The sequence below is a fragment of the Vipera berus genome (genome assembly GCF_964194415.1).
Source record: "Vipera berus genome assembly, chromosome: 1".
Taxonomy (NCBI): Eukaryota; Metazoa; Chordata; class Lepidosauria; order Squamata; family Viperidae; genus Vipera; species Vipera berus.
In genome coordinates, this window is record NC_138202.1 from 214,440,514 (window position 1) to 214,468,370 (window position 27,857).

The 27,857-nt window shown below is 38.5% G+C and overlaps 1 protein-coding gene across 7 annotated transcripts in view; it reads left to right on the plus strand.

Moving 5' to 3' along the window:
* CYRIA (CYFIP related Rac1 interactor A) overlaps positions 1-27,351 on the plus strand; it is a gene marked incomplete at its 5' end in the record, with an annotated part of 97,036 nt that extends 69,685 nt beyond the window's left edge. For 2 of the 7 annotated variants that reach the window (XM_081345015.1, XM_081345016.1), the window contains 10 exons: positions 5,711-5,791; positions 13,051-13,172; positions 14,264-14,369; positions 16,593-16,729; positions 16,827-16,904; positions 17,728-17,844; positions 17,945-18,024; positions 21,989-22,115; positions 24,203-24,273; positions 25,344-27,351. In XM_081345015.1, the coding sequence (XP_081201141.1) occupies positions 5,722-5,791; positions 13,051-13,172; positions 14,264-14,369; positions 16,593-16,729; positions 16,827-16,904; positions 17,728-17,844; positions 17,945-18,024; positions 21,989-22,115; positions 24,203-24,273; positions 25,344-25,407 (972 nt within the window). In that variant the 3' untranslated portion in view covers positions 25,408-27,351. Of the gene's footprint in view, positions 1-5,708; positions 5,792-5,955; positions 6,029-13,050; positions 13,231-14,263; positions 14,370-16,592; positions 16,730-16,826; positions 16,905-17,727; positions 17,845-17,944; positions 18,025-21,988; positions 22,116-24,202; positions 24,274-25,343 lie in introns of those variants that run through there. The other 5 variants (XM_081345014.1, XM_081345013.1, XM_081345018.1 and 2 more) reach the window with 5 other exon arrangements.
* Between the last annotated feature and the right edge of the window lie 506 nt (positions 27,352-27,857).

A 27,857-nucleotide genomic window follows, 5' to 3' on the forward strand; every position in this document is an offset into this window, starting at 1 on the left:
TAAAGTGGGGGACTTAATCTGGGCTAGAAACTATGCACCAGGGGACAAATGGATTCCAGGGGTGGTCACTGAAATTTTAGGTCCCCTGTCATATACTATTGAGGGGGAAGGGAATAGGATCAGCAAGAGACACATAGACCAGTTGAGGAAGAGAAATAGTGGGTGCGCACCAGAAGAAGGGGATCTAGGCATATTTGTGGGGAACAGTACATCCGGGTTCAGCGATAACAACCTGCCAGATAGTGGGGTTGCAGAATGGCATAACAACTCAGTCCCTGGTAACCATCAACAGCAATCTAGTCAGTATGATTGGGAAATACCCCTGCGGAGTAGGCCAGGAACAGATGATCTTCAAACACAAACAAATCCACAAAACAGCAATAGGGTAGCATCAGAGCCAGTTAACCAAGAGCACAGGTCCAACGGAGACAATCAGCCAAGCAGACAATCTGGTAAGGGTGTCCCTAGCAGCCAGGGCAATAGATACCCTTCTAGAATCCATAGGCCACCTAAATACTTGAAGGATTTTGTTCATAAATAACAACAACTGGGGGGTAAGGGGTGTTGTGTATGTAAATAGTTGCAAACAAGGGAATTTGCAGACTGCACCGTAGCTAGGTTTGAGCGGGAGATTCAGGTGCAATCATTGGCTGCAAATAGCAAGAAGCGGGAGAATAAACGCCTCTGATTGGTTACAGTTCAAACGGTTCCACTATAAAAGGTTGCAACACTTGACAGTTGCCAGTTGACAATTGTGTATTCAATAAACTCGTTCATTGCAAAAACCACTCTGAGTCCTCGTCTATCAGAACTAAACACTAAGGATGGGCTATATTTAGCTGTGATGGATTTCTTCACCAACCTAGCTCATCCCTTGCTCAGGATTCCCCCTTCTTTGTCTATTTAATTCCACATTCCATTTGCTCGCAGACCACTTTGTCTCAGGTGAATTCCAAAACTTCATGACCTGTTCGTAGTAAATAGTAATCAGACATCAGGGGTGATGTTTGTTCTGTTGTCACCCACAGGCAGACATCCAGATGGAGCATGACAGTGTCATTCTGAAATAGTATCTGCATAATGTGTCATACTTGTAGGGCAATTGGATTAGATCAGACATGTCAAACACAAGGCCCGAGGGACTGCCCCATTGGTGATGAGGAACTGGCTCCCGCTGCCCCAGCCCATTCATCCCAGCTGGCCACACTCCCCCCCCGGCATGCACATAGTGCACAGGGCCCCAGTGGTGTCCAGCAGCAGCTGCAGTCTGCCGGCTCCACAGCCTGCTGCAACCGCCGGGCCGACCCTCCAAGCAGCAGGTGCAGCAGCAGCACCAACAGCAGGAGGAAGCAGAGGCGCAGGGCAGTGGGAGGCACGTAATCTGGCCTGCTGGGCGTGCTTGCTCCATCCCACATTCTGTCATTGCGGCCGCAGTGGCTGGGGCAGGGCAGATGGCCACGTGGCTTGCCCAGAGCATCTGGCGGGCCAAATCATGTGCCTCCCACCCTGTGCCTCTGCCTCTGGCCCTCCAAGCAGCAGGAACTGAGAATTAGTTTCATTAGTTAGGATGTGGAATTGTGCATGGGGTGGGAATAATGGTTGATTTGTAAAAGAGAGGCAAAATTGTTTTAGAAGTAATCTATTTCCAAGTATACATATCGGTAGTCCTCAACTTACTACAATTCGTATAGTGACTGTTCAAAGTTACAGTGGCACTGGAAAAAATGACTGCTTTTCACACAACCATTGCAGCATCCCCGTGGTCACGTCACCACGTGATGGTTGCAGTGTCTCAGGATCATGTGATCACCTTTTGTAACTTTTTGACAAGCAAAGTCAATGGGAAAACCAGATTTACTTAACAATCAGGTTACTAACTTAACAAGTACAATGATTCACTTAATAACTGTGGCAAGAAAACTCATAAAATGGGGCAAAACTTACTTAAAACAAATGTCTCACTTAGCAACATAAATTTTGGGCTCAGTAATGGTCCTTGAGTCTTCGGAGAAGGGCGGGATATAAATGGAATTAAAATAAATAAATAAATAAATAAGTCGAGGACTACCTGTAGTAGATTTGTATTCCGCTTTTTCTTAATAAGTAGAGAATGATGTCATTTTTCCACTAACCTATTAAGGCAACAATATTTTTTTTCAATGGAATATACAACTTTTAGTGTAAGGCCACACAGACTTTAGATGGTGGGCAAATGCCCTACTTTTCCATAGTAGTTAGGCAGGCAAGGCAGACAAAAACTGGGATAGGGCAAGAACAAATATTAAATTCAATCTAAATGTAAGATTACAAGAAAATGATTTAATCACTTTAAGATTAAACACTTTTTTTTCTTTTTGCCACATTAAAAACTATAATTTTGGGATGGTTTGGAGGGCTGAATGGTTCCTTATAGAGTTCTAAATTTGTGCAGCTCAGTTCCTTCTTTCCTCTTATATAGGTAAGATTGCTGTCATGAGGTAGTCTTATGATATTTCCTATTGCCATTGTAAAATATTTAAAACTTATTTCATTCATTTTCCTCCTTGGTACTTAATTCTCAATTGTAATTTTTCATTGAACTGTGTCATTTGAAAGCTCTCAATGATCTCCACTAGGAATTGTTTATATTTAATGAGATGGGGAATGTTTTTCTTGGAACCACCATAGCGTGAGAGTTCAAGTTACAAAAATTACCATAGACTTATTCAGTGCTTAATATCATACCTGTTCTTCAAGGTATCGCCTATGAAAAAGTATGCGAATTTTACTTATTACAGTAGGGATGAAACTCCAGGTGGCAGGCCTGGAAAATTTAATTTAAAATAATTTACCCTTTTCAATTACTTAATTAATAATTTAAATATCCCTGAGTCAATAGTTGTGTTTTAATTTCCATCCATGTGTTACTTGTTAGTGTGCTAGTATAGAAGGCAGTTTAAATTACAAAGCATACCAGAATACCAGTTATTGTAGCACATTGTTTTCGCCTCCTAGTTAGGAGCGTTCCTGAGGATCATGACTAACCATTTTAAGAGATAGGGTAGATTTTTGGAGTTACATTCTTGTGAATGTTTTTTTTGTCTGTTAATAGATAAATAACTAGGATTTTCCTCAATCCAGGCTAGGAAACCATGGCTTTGCACAAAGAATCCAGGACTTATATTCAGAGAAAACTAGTGAAAGGAGGAGTGTGAAATGTTCAATTTTTTTTAACAGTGGAGTAAAAAAATACACAGGACGCGGTGGCTCAGTGGGTTAGGATGCTGAGCTTGTTGATCAGAAGGTCGGCAGTTTGGCGGGTCGAATCCCGAGTGCTGCATAACAGAGTGACCGCCTGTTACTTGTCCCAGCTCCTGCCAACCTAGCAGTTCAAAAGCACATAAAAATGCAAGTAGAAAAATAGGGACCACTACGGTGGGAAGGTAACAGCGTTCCGTGCACCTTTGGCGCCTAGTCATGCCGGCCACATGACCACAGAGACGTCCTCGGACAAGCGCTGGCTCTTCGTCTTTGAAACGGAGATGAGCACCAGCCCCTAGAGTCAGAAATGACTAGCACGCATGTGCGGGGGAACCTTTACCTTTACCTTTACTAAAAAAATACACATTATTATTAATACAGTAATAATTCAGTAAGAAAAAAATGCACATAGGTAATCCTCAACCTACAACAACAATTGTTTACTTAGCATGGCATTCTCTTTCAAGGACAAGCCAACCAGCGTTTGAGAGCCCACGTTTGCTCATGTCCCTCAGCAACTGGCATTCAGTACCTCTGATATTGGAGATAATATAGTCAACATGACTAGCAATCTCGGGTAGCTTGTTTGTTTTTAATAAAGATGCTTTGAGATTAAGTGTTTCTGAAGAATAACGCTAATGGTTTAGGACAAAAATACACTAGTGACTTCATTTTTTTCATTGAGGTAAGTTGTACTTTTAAATTCAAGTTGGAAATGTGTGGTTCTTAATTGTACTATATCTGAAATCCATTTTAAGCATGATTCTTATGTTTTGTACAGTGCATGATATATAAAAGTGTTGCTGCATTCAGAATTAAGTTTATATAATCATATAGTTATAATTTAAAACTGTAGTGCACCATGTTGCAATCCTTCCTTCCTTCCTTCCTTCCTTCCTTCCTTCCTTCCTTCCTTCCTTCCTTCCTTCCTTCCTTCCTTCCTTCCTTCCTTCTCCTTAATATATTGCGTGCAAAATATTAATAATGGAAAAGATTTGACATGCCTGTTTTTAGAGTAAAACCGGTATATATACAGGAATTTCTAAGCCTTAGTATGTTTGAAAGTCATTGAAATGAGTAAATTTGTTTTGGATGGTTACATATTAAAATTAATTATACCAATAGCTTTGTTCAGATACTGAATTGTTCTGAATTCTTGCCCAGTATTGTTCAGAGATCTCAAAATAGAGAATTAGAATGTATTCATCTATCTGTACCTAATATGAGAATTAGTATTATACTACTTCTGAGTCATTCTTTTTTTTTTAACTGAAATCAGGTTCATTCAGTTTGTGTAAACAAAATAATAAAGTGTAAAACCAATTCGGGATGAGACCATTCTGTCAAATAAATCAATCAAAGTTTCTTAGACAGAACTACTGCTAGATGTAACAAGGCAAACCGCTTATGACCTGACAATGGCCCATTCTCTTTATCTAATTGTAATTAAATAGTAATTATTTACATTCAATAGTAATTCTTCAATAGTAATATTCAACGGTAATTCTTAAAGGAAAACCTGTCAGATTTTGTTTGCAGAATAGAAAAATAATTAAGAAATAACAAGTCCTGTAATTCAAATTATTTTCAGCTATATTTTGTATGCATATAAGAGCTCAGGGATTTTTTTAATGTTTATCATAAATATATTGAGTTTCTTCCAGTGGTGTCTGTCTCCCAAAGAAATTGATTGGCTTCCATATAAAACTTCCAGCATGCTTCCTGAAATTTGCTCTGGAACAATGGATGAATCACAGAAAGGAAAAGAAAAGAAAAAAAGAGCAGTCAAAGCCTACAAAATGCTGCTTATCCAAATACAGGTAGTCCTCGACTTACAGTCACAATTGAGCCCTAAATTTCTAAGTGAGACATTTGCTAAGTGAATTTTTGTCCCATTTTACCAATTTTCTCGCCACAATTGTTAAGTGAATCGATGCAGTTGTTAAATTAGTAACACAGTTGTTAAGTGAATCCGGCTTTCCTGTTGACTTTGCTTGTCAAGGCCTCAAAAGGGGGTGATGTGACCCAGCCGTCATAAATATGAGTCAGTTGCCAAGCATCCAAATTTTGATCACGTGACCATAGGGATGCCCTACTGGTTGTGATTGTGAAAAACAGTCATAAGTCACTTTTTTTTTCAGTGGCATTGTAACTTTGGTCACTGAGCGAACTGTTTTAACTCGAGGACTGCCTGTACACAAGGAAAGGGTGTGCACACCACTGGAAATTCTGCCTTCGTTACGTGTTTCTCTCAGTCATGAAGTATGGTTTCTGCATATGTTTTTTCATATTTGGTCAATATTCCCAATACGTACAGTATATAGTAGCATTGATTGTTAATTACTTTGGTTTAAACAGTTGAGTGTTCCTGTTTCAGTTTGAACTAGCGGTGCATGCCAAGCCCTTAATTGTTTTTCTCAGCTTCTGCTTTTGCATATATAACTCTTTATGATTTTGTTGCATTCACTAGGTTTTGCTGGTATGGGTAATCTTCTTAAAGTCCTTACCAGAGAAATTGAAAACTACCCACATTTTTTCCTGGATTTTGAAAGTAAGTTCAAAGCTTGGAACGTTGTTTTCCTTGACATAGGAATGTTTAAGCTTCATTTGCCTTGACAGATAAACATGTTCAAGCAGTACAAAAGAGATGACAAGTGTTTTCAAGTTTTGTTCCTGGTTACCTATTCTGTTCCTTTTCTGTTTTTCAGAAACCAAATGGGAAATCTTTTAAAAGTTCTCACTTGTACAGACTTTGATCAAGGCCCCCTTTTTTTCCTAGACTTTGAAAGTGAGCAAAGTTTGGCCTGCGTTATTTTTGGAGGGTTTTCTTTTAAAAAAAACATTAAAAAGTCTAATCAATAGCATATACATTAATCTACCATGCAAGTACTCTAGCTCACGCCACTTGGAGTTTCTCCTCTTTCATTCTGAAAAGCCATCGTTCAGTTCATCCAAAATCCCAATAATAATTGCTTGTGATCATGAGCATTAGCTAAAAGAACGTGGCTCAGGGCTGCTTCACTTTGTGACAGGTTCTGATTAGTTCAGCAGCCTGCGTTTTGAAAATGGTTCAAAACATGGATGAAGACCACAGCCTATACAGAAAGACGATTTAGTGCTTCTTGGTTCACAGATGAAATTTTTGACACTGTGTCGTATCTTTACCAAAAAAAAAAGAAAAGAGCCTCAAAATCACCACAGTCTATCCTAAACTGATCATTATAAGTGGCTTGTGCTATATTCAAAATAAACTTGCAAGTAAATGAATTTGTTTCTTGCACTATTGGTGTGTCTAAAAGCACATTACTAAACCTCTACGGTATATTATTTCAAAACCTGAATAGCATATGAAAGGAAACGGGCAAATTCAAAGGGTCTAATATAACTAAATGTAAGCAACCAAAATCCAGTCTAATGCTTCTCTATTTTGTCAATCTAATGTTGCCAATCGAGTGAATTTGCCTAGGCTGGAATAGAATATATATACCGTATATATATTGAACTGATTAAAGCTAATTAAATTAACTGTCTATAAAATAAGATACTCATTTACAAAAATAGTGGATACCCATTTGCATGTAGGATTTTTCTCGCACACACGTATAAGTCTTGCTTATGATGATGATAACTTTATTGTCACTTTGAATGTACACCAATCGGCATACATCAAAATGAAATTTCGTTGCATACAGCTCTCAAAGGGTCACCACCTCCAATATACAGTATACTCCTTGTTCGGGGCCCGCTCAAATTTCACATTGTCCATTTTAGTCTCTAGGGAGTGAACGATGGCAAACAGGACAGATGGAAATGGGGCTCCATGTGGATTAGCCTTCAAATTCGCTTGTATTCTGACAACCAGTATACATGCATGTGCATATGCCTGCACACATATACACTCCTCTTTCCCCTTTCAGCAGAAACAGCAATGAAAAAAAGTAGGGGAAGATGGGATTCCAATTGCACTGGGGAGAAAAGAAAAGGTAGAAAGAGAGGTAAAGAGGTAACTGTATGTAGAAGCAAAAGAGAGCCCTATTAAGTATTATAAGTTACCTCTGCCAGGCAACAGCTTAACTTCAGGCAAATCTTCATGAATATCATGTTTTTGTTCCTTCTTTTTTTCCAGTAGCTCTTTCCCTTCTTATCAGTGAATATAAGACAATCATTTCCCCATTCACACATAAATAATAATGTATTTTTTAAAAAATTCCATTTATATCCCGCCCTTCTCCGAAGACTCAGGGCGGCTTACAAGCTTAGCAGTAGCCTTCATTCTATGTATATGCCTGCTTATTAGGGCTTTCGCCCCCTCCCCCCAAGCGGCATTATTACAACGTCAGCTTAATTGCCCCCAACAATCTGGGTCCTCATTTTACCTACCTCGGAAGGATGGAAGGCTGAGTCAACCTTGAGCCTGGTGGGACTCGAACCTGCACTAATTGCAGGCAGCTGGTGTATTAATTATTTAAATGTACTAATTTATTAAACCTGTACAGACAGTCCTCGACTTACAAACATTAGTTTAGTGACTATTCAAAGTTAAAAATGGCACTGAAAAAAGATGACTTACAATTGGTCCTCACACTTATGACCAGGGCTTTTTTTCTCATAGAACACTCAGAACGGAGTTCCGGCACCTTTTTTGGATGGAACCTTGTAGGATAGGCAAGGCGGGTTGTATGACATGTGTGAGTTCTGGCACCTTTTTCTTATACAAAAAAAGCACTGTTTATGACCATCACAACACCACAACCGCCCATGGTCACATGATCAAAATTTGGGCAGTCAGCAACCAGCCTGTGTTTCTGATGATTTTACAGCGTCCCAAGGGTCACGTGATAATTGCAAGTTAGAAATGGCAAGATTACCAGACTTGCAGTCTTCCCAAGCAAAGTCAATAAAGGGAAGCTGGATTCATTTAACAACCACATGGTTCACTTAAGAACTGCCATGATTCACTTAGCAACTGTGGCAAAAAAAGGTTGCAAAATCAGGCACGGCCCACTTAATAGCATATCTTGCATAGCAATGAAAAATTCTGATCCAAATTGTTGTCGTAAGTCAAGGATTACCTGTATGCTGCCTGACTGTCAGGAACTCTAAATTACATAGAGGGGGAGGAATCTTCCTTTCTGCTAAACTATTAACAATTCTCGATGAAAAATTCTTAATGCCTAATTGATTACTATTAGGAGGGAATTCCATTGTTTGCATGGAAATCTGTTGAGGACCACATGTAGACAAAGGGCAGCCCATATGAGAATCTCTATTATCAATATAAATAAAATAAAATATACCAATTGAACAAATCCTTGACTATATTTCCTGTAGCTTTGTATCAAAGCAGGTGAAATAATATACTTTTACACGTTAATTTTTCACCACATCTTGCAGTGTACTACAGTTTGCCGTTTGCATGTAGCTTGAGTTTTCTCTTGAAAGTGATCAACTACTGAATTAAATCCTTTTTATTCACTCAGTTGCATTCTATCTCTGTGTGGTATTTAATACCTTATTTTTAAAACAATAAGACCAAGTGTATGTTGCCTCTCAATACAAGGAGTTATATTTCATAATAAGAATTTGATTGGAAGTTCTGCTGAGTGGTATTTTATCACTTTCAGGCCTCATAGGAACTTCCTTTTCAATGTAATCAATAATTTATTTAGACTTGAATTTTCTCAAGAGTCCTGAAAATTATTTACATGAGTACTTGTGTGAAATGCAGAGATTCTGGTTTTTAAATTCATATTCAAAATTAATACCTGTGCTTCATTAAACTTTCAAATCTGCTGCTTCATATATTTCTATTATCAGATAATGTTACAAAATTAAAGAAGCAAACCATACCAGAGTCACAGAATTGTACATGATAATGCAGTGATCTTTCAAAAGAAAAGAAAAGAAAGAAAAATTAAAAAGGAAAGCTAAAATTAACATTTTGTTTGGTGAAGAACATTGATATTATATTTTATATGGAGTCATCACAGAAAATCTATTTCTGTGCAACTAATACAAAGGTTATTTATATTCTCTTGTCATGGTTTCAAAAGAGATTACACTGATACATTTCCCTGAAGCATGACAATGCTTATATAATAGTATAACTCAGAAATGAGAAACTGATGACTGACAGATGATGTTGGCTTTCTAATACCATCAGCCCAGCAATCAGGGAAATTAGAAGCTATCTACCAACATATGACTGGCTTCACATTGTGTCTTCTATAAAACATTTCAAAACTGATATTATACGTAGCTGAAATGCCAGACAGGAACTATTGTATGTTACTGTTCCATTTGAAACTTAGCAAATTACAACACAGTGCATAGCCGGACCCTATGCAGTTAAAGATGCGGAGCTTGTCAGCTGGAGAGCTGACAGCCCGTGTTCAAGACCCAAGCGCTGTGCAATGGGGTGAGCTCTCGTTCCTTGCCCCAGCTCCTGCCCACCTAGCAGTTTGAAACCATGCAAATGCTTCCCCCTTTGGTGGGAAGGTAACAGCGTTCTGTGCCCCTTTGGTATACAGCATCCGGGCCACATGAGCACAGAAAATATTTTTGGAGTGCTGGTTCCCTCAGCCAAGAAATGGAGATGAGCACCATGCCCTAGAGCCAGACGTGACCGAACAGGGAAAACTTTACAGAGTCTTCACTATGAAATTAGGAAGAAAATGAACTGTACATATGTTTTATGACAGAAGTTGACATCCAAAATAGCATGAGTCAATATGCAAGAATATAATACAGTTTTCCAAATTGTATAATATTATACCATTGTAATATAGCAATAGCACTTAGACTTATATACTGTTTCATAGTCTTAATAGAATAGAATAGAATAGAATAGAATAGAATAGAATAGAATAGAATAGAATAGAATAGAATAGAAACAGAAACAGAAACAGAAACAGAAACAGAAACAGAAACAGAAACAGAAAATGGAGAAGACCTTGGAGGTCTTCTAGTCCAACCCCCTGCTTGAGCAGGAGAACCTATACCATTTCAGAGAAGTGACTATCCAGTCTCTTCTTAAAAATCTCCAGTGATGGAGCGCCCATGATTTCTGACGGCAAGCTGTTTCACTGGTTAATTGTCCTCACTGTTAGGAAGTTTTAGTGCTTTACAGCCTTCTCTAAGCGGTTTACAGAGTCAGTCTATTGCCCCCAACAATCTGGGTCCTCATTTTACCGACCTCGGGAGGATGGAAGGCTGAGTCCACCTTGAGCCGGTGAGACTTGGACTGCCGAACTGCTGGCAGCTGGGAGTCTGCAGAAGTAGCCTGCAGTTCTGCATTCTAACCACTGCGCCACCTCAGCTCATATAATATTAAATTCATATGACTTATGAATTTGAAGTGATTGGTTATGAAAGTGCCTTCTCTATATCATAATTTCCCAGTCCATAGAAAACTGTATGAAAAATAGTGAATATATAGCCATGATATTTCAGATATGAGGCATGTGAATTTTACTATGAAAAGGATTTGAACTTTGCATCTATGTATATTGAATTTATATTAAAGGCTTGTCAGGTTTCATGGATAAAAGAGGATTGCTAATAAATACAATTCTGGGTCTGCTTCCAAAAGTTGGGGATAGGGACCTTATTTTCTATAATGGCTGAGTCAAACTTTTCCAAAAACAATGCCCATTCTAGCCATTATCCACAGTGCCTCACTTGACTTGTCATATCGGAATGAGTAGAAGACGTTAAAAGTGATAAATGCAAAATCTTAGTTCAGTTTATATCCTCCAGATTTATTTATTCATCTGCCTAAAGGAACTGTGGATGATGAAGAAGTACAAGATTTGACTTTTTTTTCCTCATAGTTTTTTCCTTTGCATCTTGAGTGTATTTAACTGCAGCATTGTTAAAAGTAAAGATTTTTAGACATTGTTCTTACCTAATTAATAACTTGCACAGTTAACATAACTGCACATAACTTGCTGAACTTTTGCAGCAAGCATTTCTCTCATAAGATGTGTACTATTAGATTTCACAACTGCACTTTAATTTTAATATGCAGGAGGAAGTTGATTCTTTGGAAATGCTTCCTACAATTGTCAGAGTGGTCTCTTAAGACTTGTTAAATAAATACATGCTACTGCTGGATGAGGCAACACTGGGTGAACAGAAAACTAATTATTATGCTGAAGTCAACAGGCACATGCAGACAGCGTGGTCCCTTCCGTTAGAAGATGATTACATGAAGGATGGGAGGAGAGTTTTCTTTCCAGATGATCTGTGCAGAATTTAGGATATTTTTATAGTGGAACCAGTCCCAAAGATTGGCTTTCCTGGGTCTGGATGAATTGATTCTGTGTTTATCTACACCTTCATCTGGTGATATATTTAGTTTCTAAAAATAGTGGTCCACATATCCAGTTTTATATGGCCAGTGATGAACTAATCTTTCAGGGAATAGTTATGACTTCCGGAGGGACTTCTGGAGAAACTCAGTGTGCATTGTGGGGCCTTTATCTAGGCAAACCCACCTTCCATCCTATGATTTAGAACATTCTATGGATACAGAAGGCTTCCCTCTGCTACAGTCACTCACCACAAGAAGGGTGGACAGAGTCACACTCCCTCTCTTTGCATCCAGGGATTAGAGCTGTTTTTCCCCCAGTTCTTCTGACTGAGATGACTTTAATATGGTCCCTTTCTCTCTCTCTTTCAGTTGGTTACCATCTCAATATCAATTAATCTGTGCTTTATATCAATTGTATTTTAGTAGTTCTCTGATCTAAGACCATAATAAAGCTTTCATTCATTTGGTCTCACTATAGCAGGACAAACAACCCAACAAGTTTATTATAAAGATTGGTGCCTACAGAAATGTTTTTGGTTCAGATTGCACTGGGGTTAGCACCTGGATTCTTCATAAAGACTTATTCCCAGCACTGCTGTCATTCCTACAATATTTTCAGAAAAGAAAACGATATACAGCATATCACATATCAAGCAAATGCCTGGTTTAAATTAAATATTGAGGGAGACGAGGCTTCTAGGTATTGCCAATCTCCTGAAAATGCCACAGTTGTGGGTGGACTTTTGGAGCCCAAAAGAAATTGCTGGTTTTTAATTCTCTGGGGGAAAAAAAGGTTATTGTACCAGATATTCTTAACTTAATAACTTTCTTCTAAATCTGATGTTATGGGGCAATAATTTTGCTACTGAATGCATTTTATGTTAAACAAGTAGAAATAAAAAGAGTAAATAATGGGCAAGACACAACATTATTTAGACTGGAAACCGGGATAATTTTTACTCACTGAGTATCTGTCACATTCCTGGAGATGCATATAAAGCTGCATTAAAAAATTAAAAGTTCATCTTCCCTACCTAGGCTGATTTTAGTCCAGGGGCGTCTTTGATGTTAATCAATTACAATTTTACAAATTGCAAATAGTTCTTCCTATTTGTATGCATGAGTGACAAGAAGCCCTAATTTTAATTTTAACTGGGGTTTTTATTTGTTCAGGGCTTGATATAGTTTTTTAAATTGTTTTTAACTTTTGTATTTTTTGTTTTAATCACCCTGTAAACCGCCCTGAGTCCTTCGGGAAAGGGCGGTATATAAATATAATAAAATAAATAAATAAATAAATAAATTAATAATTATAATCCTGGTTATGATTTAATAAAAGGGATCTAAAAATGGGATAGTCACCAGAGGCAAATGAAAGTAGTAAACTATGGATCAGCTAAACAATGAATTTTAGTTGACAGTACTTATAGTTCATATGATTGTCCTGATTACAGGCATCCACTTTTTGCAATACTTGCTTTTTATGTTTTGTCTAGATGCTCAGCCAAGTGATGGAGAAAGGGAAATATGGAACCAAGTCAACGCTGTTTTACAGGACTCGGAAAGTATGCTTTCAGACCTGCAGTCTTACAAAGGAGCTGGACAAGAGATTAGAGATGTGCGTTCAATTATACTATAGGAAAACAATATATTCTGAAGAAGGAAATTAAACACAAGTGTGTGATTTATGTAAATTTTTTTTTGTATTGAAACAATGCAGCCAGGATTTCTTGGAATATAATATACAAAACTGAAAATTTAAAACTAAGAGCTACTGTATTCACATTTTAAGAGACATTTGCAGGGATCTCCTTTTGGGAAATAAAAACAAAACTCTTATCACTGCAGCTAATTATTGTGTGAAATTATCAACATGATAATTTATTTTAAACTTAAGAGTGTTACACTTTGCTATTCTTAATTAAAAGTTCAATCTGTGGGTAGGTACAGATGTATAGATTTGCATCAGATAAGACTTTGTTCCTAAGGTTATTATTTGTTATTAACCTCGATAACAACGGGTATTCACCTGAGTAGTGAATATTGGCCAAAAGGTTTCTAGCATAATTGCCAGATCAGCAGCTGATCTGTGTTTCTTGGATGAGAATCGAAACATCTTCAAGCAATACGAAGAAAGTCCAGTTGCTTTTTGAAAAAGCACCTTTGGGACATGACCTGGATGACTGAGAATCTGCATAGATATGGAGGGGGGGTAATAAATCAGACTCTTATTCCCTCGACTCTAAACAGGCATTGTTTAAATTTTTATTTTATTTATACAAAGAACTAGAGAGAGGGGAGAAAGAGAAAAGATATTTAAAAAGTAAGAAATCTGTCAGAATTAAGATCTTTCAGTAAAATACTGTACATCCTAATAAATCAGTGTACACATGTATGTATGCATATATCCATGTTCTGTTGAAGGATACCCCCACCCCAACAAATTTCCTCTCCATCCAATTAATTCCTGAAATAGGGGAAAACTACTCTTGCCAAAAGTTGGAAGAGATTTCTTGTCAAAAGCTTCTGGGATTGGAAAAAAAAGGGAGTGGGGGGACACACAAAATTCTTTGAGAGAAAGACAAATACCATACTGTATTAGAATTAGCTTTCATTCTGGCTGTTCATTCATTTATGTGCATGGGGAGGACAGGATGGGCATTGTGACATTAAATAAATGAAGTTTTTCAAGTTATTACTGTTTTCCAGGCAATACAAAACCCGAATGATATTCAGCTGCAGGAAAGAGCATGGAATTCAGTATGCCCTCTGGTTGTGAGGTTAAAGCGGTTCTATGAATTTTCTCTCAGACTAGGTGAGGTTCTGTCTTTTATGTTCTCAAGAACTGGCAAGCTCATGAACCTTTGTGAACATTATTGGACATTTTCCACTGTCCTGTTACATTTTTTCCCCCCTTAGATGCAGGCAGCTCTGAACACTGTGTGCACGAATTCTTAAAAGAATGTAGTTAGAGCAATGTTAGATAACTTGGAGGCTGACAAAAGTTAAGCTTCTTGTTGTTGTTTTTTAACTGCTGGAATTGCAAGGATAGAATGGCAATATCACACAAGGTGGTCTGAATTTTTCAAGTTTGAAATGTGGTTATTCTGCTCTTTTCATAGGGGTTGACAATTCACTTGGTTTTGTTTGCTGTCAAAAATTTATTACTTGTCAGCTTGTTACCAGACTTTAGAAGCAGAACTTTTGAGGACCATGAAAGCTTTAAAAAGGATTTTTTTTAAAAAAAAAAGCTCATGAATTGCAGGCTGCCAATTATTGATACCTATTAAAAAGTCCAGAAAGATAAAACATGCAAAAGAGCCATGTTGATTTGCTGCAACAAAAACTTAAGAAGTACACTTGTGGTACTTGAAGACTAATGAATAGTATAGCATTAACTTTCTAAATTCTACTCCATCAGATTAATTACCGGTAGTTGTGGACATAATCATTGTCACTTCTATAGACAGGCATTGACTTACAGCCATTTATTTATTTATTTGTTTGTTTGTTTGTTTGTTTGTTTGTTTAGATTTATATACCGCCCTTTTCCCGAGGGACTCTGGGCGGTTTACAGGGCAAATTAAAACAGTGCAATGTACAAATTAAAATAAAATAAAATTAATAGCCCCAAAACAGTTCAAAATTTAAAATTTAAAACCTTAAAACCCCTCAGTCCAGGCCGGCTAAATCAAATAGCCAAGTTTTGAGGTCCCAGTGAAATGAGCGAAGGTCGGGGGCGATCCACAGGCAGCTGATTCCATAGGGCAGGCGCGCCCACCGAGAACGCTCTCCCCCTGGGGATCGCCCGCCAGCACTCCCTGACTGGCAGGACCCTGAGGAGGCCCTCCCTGTGGGAGCGCACAGGATGATGGGAAATTGATGCTGGCAGCAGGTGCTCCCTAAGATAATCTGGACCCATGCCATTTAGGGCTTTATAGGTCATCACCAGCACCTTGAATCTCACCTGGAGGGCAACTGGAAGCCAATGCAGCTCGCGGAGAAGAGGCGTTACATGGGAGTATCGGGAGACCCCCATCACAACTCACACGGCTGCATTCTGCACCAGCTGAAGCCTCCGAGTGGTCCTCAAGGGCAGCCCCATGTAGAGAGCATTGCAGTAGTCTATCCGGGAGGTCACAAGCGCATGAGTGACTGTGCGTAGGGCATCTCGGTCCAGATAGGGCCGCAACTGGTGCAAAGTTACATCAGCCTTGGAAACAGTGATTTATGATCTGTCCTTCCATGTATGACTGTGCACTGTCCCTGTGGTCATGTGATTGCAATTTGGGCGTATGGCAGCCAGCTCACCTTTGTGACTAATTGCAGCATTTTGCAGTCACATGATTGTAATTTGTAACTTTCCCAGCCATGTTTTTAACAAAGAATTCAATTGCGGAAGCTGAATTTGCTTAATGACCACATGATTCGTTTAATAGCCGTGATTTGTTTAATAACTATAGTAAAATGATCATAAAATTGAGTCTGGTCATGTGGTGAGTTGCATTATGACTGTGCTGACTTAACGACAGAAATTCCGGAGCCAGTTGTGGTTATTAAGTCAAGGACTACCTACAGTATATCAAATTCAGGCAGGAAGAATGCCAATATATACTTTTCCCACCTGTTTGAATTGCAGTCCCATGTAATTATGCCAAGGGTCTTTTTCCCCTTCTTTTCCTTCCCCTACCCCAGACCCTGTTAATGGTTGAATTCACAACAAGCATCAGCTTCCAGATTTGATCTAAGAGTTGGACTGAAACCTTGCACTGTACTGCTGTAAGACTCCATATGCCTTACTGATCAGTAAATGGTGAATAGTGAAAAGTAAAGATTAAAGCTTATCCTTGTCCTCTAACCGTTTTGTAACTTATTTCTGTAAATTGCAAATTATTTCGCATTTGAAGTGTTTTGCCGGTCTTCAATTAGGCAACTGAACATTTTTGGAATGTTGTAAGTGATCACTTTGCTAAAGCAGCAGGAAGATTCCTTTTAAAAAAAATGAAACAAAACTGAATATTTTGGATTTTTTTTCCAGAAAAAGCATTGCAGAGCTTATTAGAATCCCTGACTTGTCCACCCTACACACCAACTCAACACTTAGAGCGAGAGCAAGCCCTAGCAAAGCAGTTTGCAGAGATCTTGCATTTTACTCTCCGCTTTGATGAACTTAAGGTTCGTAAGGAGAAAGCAATACTCAGCCAATGCAGATTGTTTTAATTGTCGGTTCTCAGTAAGAACATTGAAGTTAATCTTCCTTTTGTTCTTTCAGATGAGAAACCCAGCAATTCAAAATGACTTTAGCTATTATAGAAGGACATTAAGTCGCAACAGAATAAACAACATGCATGTGAGTAAAATGTTTCTTTCCAGAATTGGGGATTTCATTTATGAGACAATTAGTCACAACAATAGGAAATTACTTCATACTAAGTTAGACAATCAACTTGGCCTATTTCTCTGAGTATTATCTAAACCAACCAGGCTATACTATATACTACCTTTCCTCCCTGCCCCATTCATTCAAGTGTAATTTTTGTAGTTAAGCTAAAGGCAGATTTCATTTATATTTATGTGGGTTAAATCGAAGAGTTTTGTTTTTGCCTGTTTTGTTTAAAAGTGTTATAGGATGGGATGCTTTTGAAAAAAAGATGCAGCTGACATCAGGAGATAATATTTACATGTTGAGATTCTGTCTTTAGACTTCTATTGTGCTGCTGCTCCTTTGTTCCCAAGGATCAAAACACATCCAACATCCTTCTGTGTATTGATGCAATGGGGATGGGTGTTTTTTTTCTGAATGCTAAACTATATAATCAGTTTGGCATGAAAAAGCTATATGTTAATGTTAACAGTTACCATACATGTTCATAACAATGAAAAATAGTAGTGGTATTTTAAGTTTTTCTTTAAACACAAAAGTTTCCTAGTGTTATACGGTGCTTTTGAAAATCCCCTCAAAAGCTATTTCTGCAAAAGGAGGAATAGTGTTTTAAAAACCAGAATCTCCTTAGGACACAAAGATTGCATAATTTTGGAGTCTTGGTTACAAGGCTTGGAACATGTTAGGCTTTGAATGTGAGCTATATTTCTGTATAGCAATAGGGGGGGAAATCGCTTTTCTAAAAGAGCAAAAAGAAAATAATACTAATCTTCTCTCATGTTTTGAACAGCTTGACATTGAGAATGAAGTGAACAATGAGATGGCTAACAGAATGTCACTGTTCTACGCAGAAGCTACACCAGTTCTGAAAACGCTGAGTAATGCTACCACCCATTTTGTCGTCGAAGTGAGCAAAACTTTTAATCCTTTCAGAAAGCTCAAAATCAAATCAGAAGTCTAGACTGACCTAACCGACCTGTTTTGTTGGCTTGTTTTAACTTTTGTAGAATAAAACGTTGCCCATTGAGAACACAACAGATTGTCTAAGTACGATGGCCAGCGTATGTAAAGTCATGCTGGAAACACCGTAAGTTATGAGCAATGGACTTATGTATCAATGTTGCTATAATAAGGAAATTATTAAAAAAAGAAATCAAGTTATCTTTTGCCAAGGTTCTGGCTTAGCAGTGAATGAGCAGCTTGCTGGTGGCAGTGCTCCAGTAGCTCCCACTGACTCTTCCCTCAGCAGCAGCAGCAGCAGCAGCAGCAGCATCAATTAAACAAGCCACTAATGAAGGCTGCACCACAATCAGACCTGAAAGGGAAAGGCGTTTGGAAGCACCTTTCAACACTACCTTAAACCAGATGCAGGTACAGGTAGTCCTTGACTTACAACAGTTCATTTAGTGTCTTTTCAAAGTTACAACAGCACTGAAAAAAGTGAGTTATGACCATTTTTCACAGTTACAAGCTTTGTAACATCGCCACGACCCTATAATCATGGCAGCTGGTTCATTCTTATGACATTTGTGGTCCCCCAAGGTCATGTGATCCCCTTTTGTGACCTTTGGACAAGCGAAGTCAAGGGGAAGCCAGGCTCACTTAACAACTGTGCTACTAACTTATCAACTGCAGTGATTCACTTAACAACTGTAGCAGGAAAGGTCGTAAAATGGAGCAAAACTCACTTAACGTCTCACTTAACAACATAAATTTTGGGCTCAATTGTGGTTGTAAGTTGAGGACTATCTGTAGTCCTTGACTTATGACCATAATACAGCCCCCCCCATTATGGGTGAAAGTCATGAGGGTCATAAAGCAGGTCATCATATGAGCAACATGATTTTATGATGTTTTTTGTGACAGTTGTTAAGTGAATCACCAGAGTTAGGTGAATCTGCAGTCGTTAAGCGAAACCCATTGATTGCTATTGGGGATTTCATTGAAAACCGGACGTAAACTAAACTGGTTTTCGGGAAAAAATGTCCTAACTCGCTGTCACATGACCAGGGGATGTTGCAAATGGCCTTAAATATGGGCTGGTTGCACAGTGCCTAAAATGTGGTCACAAAACCATGGGAACTTTGGAGTTGGGTCATAAGTACCTCCAACTGGTCTCTAAACAACCAGTTGTTAAGTCAAGGACTACTTGTAAAATTTTGGTCGAGTCTGTACTGTGGCTAAGAAAATGCATAACCTTGTTAATGAGTTGCCAGCAGGTGCTCTATCTTTTCCTTACTCATCTTTTGTCCTCTCAATCTTACCATCCATCATCTTTTCCCTGTCAAATATGAATCACTCCACAGCTCTAACACGCACTAGCTGTATGTGATGTATTTTGCAATCTGAACCGCAGTGGAATAAGACACAAGGCCCTTGTTCAAGCACACCCTATCCAGGCCTGAGAAACATCTGAGAGGCTGGGGGTGGTTTGATCATGTTTGAGGGGCTAAAAGTCACAGTAGTTTGGGCAGCTAGGCAAAGTGAGTAGGAATGAATCACACACAAAGGTAGGAGGGCTGTGACTTTTCTGGAGGGCTTGCATGACTGTTTCCTACCTGAAAACAAAGGACCTGATGATCTTCAGCAGTTGTGCTATAGGAGACTCTGATGGCTTTGGAAAAGGAGTTTGAGGAGACATGCAGCCCTGATGCCTCAGGTTGCTTACTCCTTTCTGCATTAAGAACCTCACAGTAGGAGCTGTCCATGGTTTTCTGTCAGAAGACTAAGCAGGAGCCGTTGAAGTAACAATGTAGGCTAATATGCTGATCATTCATCTCGGACCCAGCACCTCTGTGAATTCTGGCTTGCTGTGTCATTTAGATGCAGCTTATGCATAAGGCTGCCCCTTGCAGACATGGCCTGCCTTTGAAATCCTCAGTGCAGAACTAAACAGAAAATACGTGACTTCATTGGCTCTATTTAGAGAGGATCTATGTATGCCAGACATGTTTGGTGGTAACCTGAACATTTCTAATGTCTAGTTCTAGTTTGATCTCTCTTGGAGTTAAAGGACAAGTTATGCCAAGGTCTTTTTTTTTGTTCCCCTCTGGGAAATTCCTAGTCCATTGAACCTGTCATCACTTATCTTATCTACTTTTTACTTTAAGTTGGTGAAATCTACTATCCTACAAACGGAGTTAGATTTTTGGGGTGACTTCATGAACACAACAGCATAGTTTTCTTGGTCACCTTGTAGAAGTGGCTTGCCTTTGCCTTCCTCTGAGGTGGCCCTGGAAGTCTCCCATACAAGGAATAAGTAGGCCTACCCAGTTAGGTCCCAACAAGGTCAGACAGGGACTGTCTACGGCCATAACATAAGGAAAGCCCTGCTGAAAACAGATTAAAGGGCTGTGGAAACTTGCATTCTGTTTCACAGGGGTATATATGGGTAGTTCACCAAGTGGAACGTTTTCTTTCTTCTCTCTTTGCTTCCAATCAAATGGATTTCCAACGTTATATTGCTTCTGGCGCTGGTTCTAATAAACATGTCTTTATTTTGTATTTTATACGTTACTTTTCTGAGTGTGCTTTTTCTTATAGGAAAACTTTAAAGCGTTTAAAAAATATTTTTGAATATTGAAACAGGCAATGCTGTGTTATAAATTAATCCTTAAGTGAATTATACTGGCTTGTTATTCTTATTTTTTTAAGTCTCAATATTTAGTTGCAGAGAGTGGAAAATGATATGGCAGGATGAAAAGGTTAAAGATCTTTAAAAACAGGTCACTTTCCCCACGACTTATCCTTTTAGCCAATTGTGTATTTTTATAGCCTTTGATGTTTGAAGATTGGTCGTTCTGTCAGGGAAACTCAGTGAACCTTGCTCCTATCATCCATGCTGAAATGACTGTATTTGGAAAATGCCAACATTTACTTTTCTTCTTCATCTAGCTACCTATCCATCTTTCCTTTGCCTCTACTTTTCAAATAGGTTTTAGTAGTAGAATTGTGTTTAAAGCAAATATATTTTTAAATGGAATAGTATTAAAATATTTTTTCACAGATGCTTCATTTTTATTGATCCAGTAATTTTAAAATTGCTGATGCGCAGGTTTCATAAAGTCATCATAAAATAGCAATTTTGTAGGCTAAAGAATTCAACATTAAAATTACACATTGCTACATATTCCCTTCATTTTTCAGAAATATGATTTTCCTATGCCAGGTTTTAATATAATTTCCTCAGAAAGTTCTGAATACCTAAGATAACTTTAAAAGATTTGTTTAATGTTAAAAGATACAAATAAACCATCCTGGAGGTCAGTAGCATACCTTTTAGTCTTGCATCAGGTGCCAAAAAAGAATAATTTCCCTCCCATAGATATTGCAACAAACGGCCAGTTTGCTATCTCTTCCCCATCCCTACCTCACTTCAAACAACAAATCTGTTTCATGGTGTTCCTCTATATCCTCCCACTGGCTGAAGCTATCGGTTTTCTGTGAAGGTGTTACTTTTCCCACTGCTGGAAGAGCTTCCTGACTTATCGAAGCATATTAATGTTCTATTACAATGATTCTGCAACACCAAAGTGACAAGGAGAGATTAATCCTCCTCCACAGCTCTCCATTTTAAATGTATCGTGATTTCAGGATGCAGCACAATGCTCTAAAAGACAACACGTGAAGTAACTTTAGCAAATCAAGGGCAATGACATCTGTGTTTGTGCCTATGTGTATGCATCTGTAGGTTTGTCAATCCACTTGTATTTTTGTTTGTGTCTTTAGAGTCATTTTATGACTAAACCAAACACTCCCACTTCCTTTTAGCAGTAGAATCGGGATCAACAATGTGAAATAAATATCCATTGGAAAGGAAACAAACCTTTGTGTTCATTCTGAGTTCTGTCTTCTTTGCTTTTCTCCCTCTTTTATATTTTGCCAGTAGTGCTAATCTGTGCAGTCATTGATATTCTATCTTGAATAATTCTTTCTACATGGCATTGAAAAAGCATTTTTAATTTGAAAGATGGAAATGAATTGAAATAATATTTATTTTAAAAATTCTGACATTAATACCATTTTTTTTAAAAAAATATCTTATATTTCAGAGAATATAGAAGTAGATTCACCAGTGAAGAAACCCTCATGTTCTGCATGAGAGTAATGGTTGGGGTGATTATTCTCTACGACCACGTTCATCCAGTGGGAGCTTTCTCAAAGGCTTCAAAAATAGATGTAAGAATAATGACTGGCAAGGTTTTCTTATTCCTAACAAAAATTCACAGGTCTTGTGGAAAAAGACAATAATGTTGGGTTCAGTGGTGGTTTAAAACATACCACATACCTGTATGGCAAAGAGAAAAATCTTTATACTGGGTATTTGCTCTTAAAAATACTTGTTTAAAATCTCTATACCAGGGGTGTCAAACTCAATTTCATTGAGGGCCGCATCAGCATTGCAGTTGCCCTCAAGGGGCCGGGTGGGTGTGGCCTGGGTGGGCGTGGCTAGAGTGTGTATGGCCTGCTGGATGGGCGTGGCCAGCTCTACATCGTTCGCATCAAGGGTGCCTATGGAGGCCCGGGCAGGAGTGGGACAGATCTGAGGGTCTCTGGCAGGAGGAGGGTCTCTGGGCCAGGGCCAAGGCAGTGGGGGCTGTTCCCTCATTGTTTCCAGGATGGCTTCGCGGGCCGCATGACACCAGTTCGCGGGCCGCATCCGGCCCCCGGGCCTTGTGTTTGACATGTCTGCTCTATGCTGACATATAGGATTGCAAGAATTTCAAAGCAGTTTACACAGTGCTGAATAAAACACAATTAAATGTTGTGTTAACATGCCAAGAAGGAGTAGAAAATTGGAAATTTCCTAGTATTCTATATCATGGGAAAATAATTTTCAATAATTCCCTGAAGACAATCTGCTTCTTATCCAAACGTTAACGTTTTAGATAATTACTGAGTATAAAACTTTGTGCAATAATAAAATTAAAATAATAGCAAACGATAAAATGTAAAACGGCTCTAAAATCCAGCCAAGCCAAGCTGTACCAGAAATACGTTTAAATGCCTTGGGTTAAAAGGATTGCAGAACTAGCGCAGGGCCCCTCAATGGCCATCTCTGTTCACAGATTTACAATTTAAAAGGAAGCGTCTCAGAAAGAAACGGGGGGGGGGGGGGACAAAGAGGAAAAAGTAAATGGCCTGTCTCAGTTAAGTGTTTTATGCTGCTTATAAAGTGGATTGGTCCATGAGACAGAGTTGATTTCCTTCAGGAAATATATGGTGGTTCTGCTCTTTTTCCTTGTAGAGCACTTGGCCTCTGTGTGCTTTTTGGGGAACGCATGAGGCAAGTTCTTAGTTCTTTCAGTAACTTCAGCAGCTAATAAAGATAATGGTTTGTCGCTTGCTACAATAGCGGCTGATGCTGCTTTTTCTCTCCTCAGGGTGGAGGAGAGATCTCCCACCCTATCTGATAAGAGGAGCCATCAGCTACTGGAGCCCAAGGCTGTGCTATAAATTTAAGGTTCAGATTACCACCAGCATTTTGAAAAGAGTTTATCAAGGGGAGACATGGGGGCAGGGGAGAAAATTAGCGTTTCCCAGTGCCACGGTTTTCTGTGTCACACTTTTCTTTCTATGCCTCTGCCCAGTGGTGGGATTCAGCCGGTTCGTACCACTTCGGCAGAACCGGTAGCTAATTATTTGTTGCCCAGGCCCAAAATGGACTTCCGGAAGCGGCACGCACACAGAGAACCGGCTGTTCACGTATTTGAATCCCACCACTCTTTCCGCCCCCACCGTTTTAACTCCTCAAAGCAATATTGAGGGTTAAAGCAGTGGGTAAACCCCCTATTGCAGGAGTTGAAGATATAAGAAGTCTGAAAGATAGTGAAGGTGGTGTTCCCTAGATAAAAATATGGTTGAAATCATTTATGGAGTTTCAGCTCTGCTTAATAGCTCTAAACTGCTTATAAAAACTATGTAAAGACTTTGAAGCATGGATTCAGGGAGATAATGTGATTATATTTATAAAAATTGTTATCTTGTTGGAAAATGTCTGAGATGCTTGGCATAATTGAAGCATAATTTGCTGAGAGAGGCCTATTTTACAAAGACTTGATTTGAAGGCAGCCAGGTTCTCTGGCTATGATGGGCAGAACAAATTATTTCCTGCCTTTTCCTGCCACATCAGAGTGGCAGAGGAGTTCTTCCTTTGGGAAATACACCATTTTGACAGAATTCATTGCTTTCATTCCTTACCTTTGGGTATTTTGCATGCACCCAAATTCAGGCTTTTTTCCTTGCACATTTCTTTTTTTTCACAGATGAAGGGTTGCATAAAGGTTTTAAGAGAACAGCCACCAGACACTGTTGAAGGGCTTTTGAATGCTCTCAGGTACCCTTCTGAACCAACAATATTTCATTTTTGTGTGAATAATGCATGATTTTCCCTTTCCCCCAATGTACTAATTGCAAAACTGTAGCCCACAAAGGAATGAGTTCAGCCATCAGATTATTTTCTTCACTTGTGGCAGTTGCTAGAAAAGCGTTGCTTTTCTTTTTGTATGGGGAGGGGTAAGAAGAGGAGGAGCAGGAACAGGAGGAGGAGAAAACAAGAGAGCACTCAGTGAGGCCATTTTTTTTTTCTCCATCTTGAATTTGACTCCTACTTTCCTGCACAGAAAGAATGGTTAGGATCAAAAATGTCAGCAGTTGCCCATAGGGTTGTGGCCTTACTTCAACCAGGTTGCGCCTTCTTCCACTGCGAAAAGTGTAAATTAGCTGATGCCGAAGCCTATTCCACATGCATTGAGTTCTCCACCCCTCCAAAGGACAGGCATGAGCTGGATCCTGGCTCAGAACAGTTACTCATTACACAGGATCTCCAGGTTTTAAAACATCAGCTATGGAGGCCTACGGTTGACTAGTTAAGTAGACTGCAGGTTGCAAGGAAACGGATCCTCTGAGAGAAACCTGGAAGGAGGGAAATGAGGACAAGGCTGGAGAAAAATGGGAAAATTCAGTGAGCTTGGGGTATACAATATCTGCCTCAGAGAAGCAATAGCACACGCTCATTTGTAATATAAGTTTATAATAAAAGCAGCAGAAGCCACATTTCAATCCACGAATTTCTTAAGGTTACTCATTACATGCTCATCTTACACATGCGATAGTAAAATGCAACTATATTGATGGGTGATGCTCTTATTTGTTCTGTAAGCTTATAGTTGTTGTTTCTATATGGACCAATTTTAATTCTGTGCCTTTTGGTATCTGTTACCAGTTATTCCCAAAATGACCTTGGAGGAAAATATTATATAATTAAGCCCAAAAGCTGTACAGATTAAATCTGGGAGTCAGCTCTATTGAACAAAGTAGCACTTTTGTGAAGGGATGTGTAGAATAATTGTCTTTCCTCATGGATGTAATACCAGCCTTTTGATTTTTTTTCTTTGTCACTTTTAGGTTCACCACAAAACACCTGAATGATGAATCCACTTCAAAGCAAGTTCGAGCGATGCTTCAGTAATGCCCCCCCCTTTGAGAAATGGACTTTTAAATTATTTAGAGAAGGTGTTTGTTTACATAATTTAATAGTTTGTGGTGGTGTTAGTAAAGATGCATAATTTACATGATATAACAATTGATTTCTTCCTGTTGCTGCAGTGTGTGTGTGGATCGGTATCAATAACATGACTGACTTCGTAATGCACGACATCTGTTTATGTGCTTGTATTACCATTCAAAAAGTTTAAGAGGTAGCCTTTAATTTGAATATATAAATAACGAAAGTGTCTACGTGCCTTTGTTTTTTGTTATGTTAGATGCTTATGTTTTGGAGAGAAGTGGGTTTTTTGTTTTTTTTGTGTGTGGATGTATGCAAAGTAACTCTTTGGGATAATCTCTAAACAGTCATAGCTTTTGACTGTGCTTGTGAAGATCTTGGTGCAAACCCCATCCTCACTTAACTTTTGTAACACCAGGTGCATGTGTTGTGTGGAGCAAGGCAGTTAGTCAGTTCTTTCTGACTCATTTTCTAACAAATTTATCAGGGTTTTCACCAAGGCCTACACATGTATATACAATAATTTTGTTAAGTTTTTTAATTTATATGCATAATGCTTGCCTTGTGCCTTTAGGCAGATAAGTGAGCTATGAATTATGGATGTAGACCAATGCCACCTGAGTTTTGATGTACAACTCTCAGCTCATTAAGCCAAGATAGAATATGTGTAAGACTTGCGCCCTTGCATTCTCTCATTACATTATCTTCTCTTTTTTCATGGATTAATTGGCCATAGCTTCTTATTATGTCCAAACGTGGACATTTTCCTTCCTAGTATCAGAAGAAGCCCCAATCTTAAAAAAGACTTCCAGTTGGAGGAGAGAAGGAGCAGTGCAAGGACATATATGCAGTACAAGGCTTATGCATCTCTTGACTTGTTAAGACAAGATAGGTGTACATTCAAACCAGGCCAGAATGGAGGACTGTGCAGAAACCTAATGAGAGACAATGCTGTTGTATATAGTACTGCCTGTGTGTATGTATGCTTGTGACCATACCGACAGCAGCACTGAGTCGCTTTGTGGTATAAGGCACTTTTTTTTTGCTTTCTTCTTCATACTTCTATCTTGAAAAAATTTAAACATGACCTACCACAATGATTCCTTAACCACAAACAGCATCTTGGCATTAATATGTGTGCCATGTTTTATTTAGACCTTCCTTAAGCCCTAGTTCTTTGTATAAAATCCAATAAATTCACTAGGAAAAATGGGGGGGGACTCTAAAAAGCTTTTATTTTTGACATCAATTTTAAAGATGTATTTAATAGATGTTTCACAACTCAAGCAACTTGAAATTGTAATTCAGTTATCTCTGTTAACTGTGTTGTGGATTCTAATGCTGAAAGTGAAGTGGCTCTACTCCACTCTACTTACTATGAGCCACATAGTAAGATTTTTTAATATAAAAAAATAAATAATTTTATGTGTGGCATTGGAAGAGAACTTAGGTAGAAAGAGATTCTCTCATGAAACCTGGTTTGGTTTGACTGCATGGCGAGATTAACTTAATATATCTATTCCTAGGAATACAACTTGTAAAATTAAAATGTTTGCCTTTTCTGAGCAACTTCATATCTGTTAGTTTGCTGATATTGCTGGAATTGTTATGATTGTTTCCTTTCACAGATTCCACATATATATATAATAGAAACAAATACTTCTGAAAAATAAATGTGTTTACCCTCCACCCCCCCCCCCCAAAATCATGCTATCTAAACAACAGTCAATAGTTTTTAATGACACTGTAGTTGCTGCCAAGTTCCCTACACTACTGATTTGGGAATATAGCTCTTGGTAGTCACAGATTTCCTTAAGTTCACATTGTATAACTCAAAACACTTGGCATAGCATTGTGTTGATTTTTGCATATTAATCAGTTTGAACCAGTTAGTATCTTTAAATGTGGTGCTAGAATCTTCCTGGAATTACATTTGTTTTAATTCATATTGCATACAAAGGCAATATGAATTAAAACAAATGTAATTCCAGGAAAGACAAGGAACTTTTTGCCTGTTCCTCTTTTGAACATTTTTTTCTAAATGATGAGCTGCAGTTGTGAAATGCTCAGCTTGTAAGATTTCTCAGAAAACATGTTCACTTTGTACAGTATATGGAATATGGTATTCATATATTTAAATCAGTTGATTTAAATGTATGTCTAGCTTTCACTAAATTTGTGCATATTAGCTAAAGTAAATATTTGTATGTTTGTAGAAACTTGGAACCCTCAAAAAATTAGGAGATAGAAGGGTCTAAATTGGAAACATCACTTTCCTGGTACAAATTTAGAAATCAGGGACTTAAGAGCAGTCCTGGCAATATTGGTTTGAGCTCATAAGGTTATCCTACTTAGGGTGCCGGCCTTGTTGAAAGTTGTTTAAAACAGGTGGAAATTCTCTATTTTTATATCTC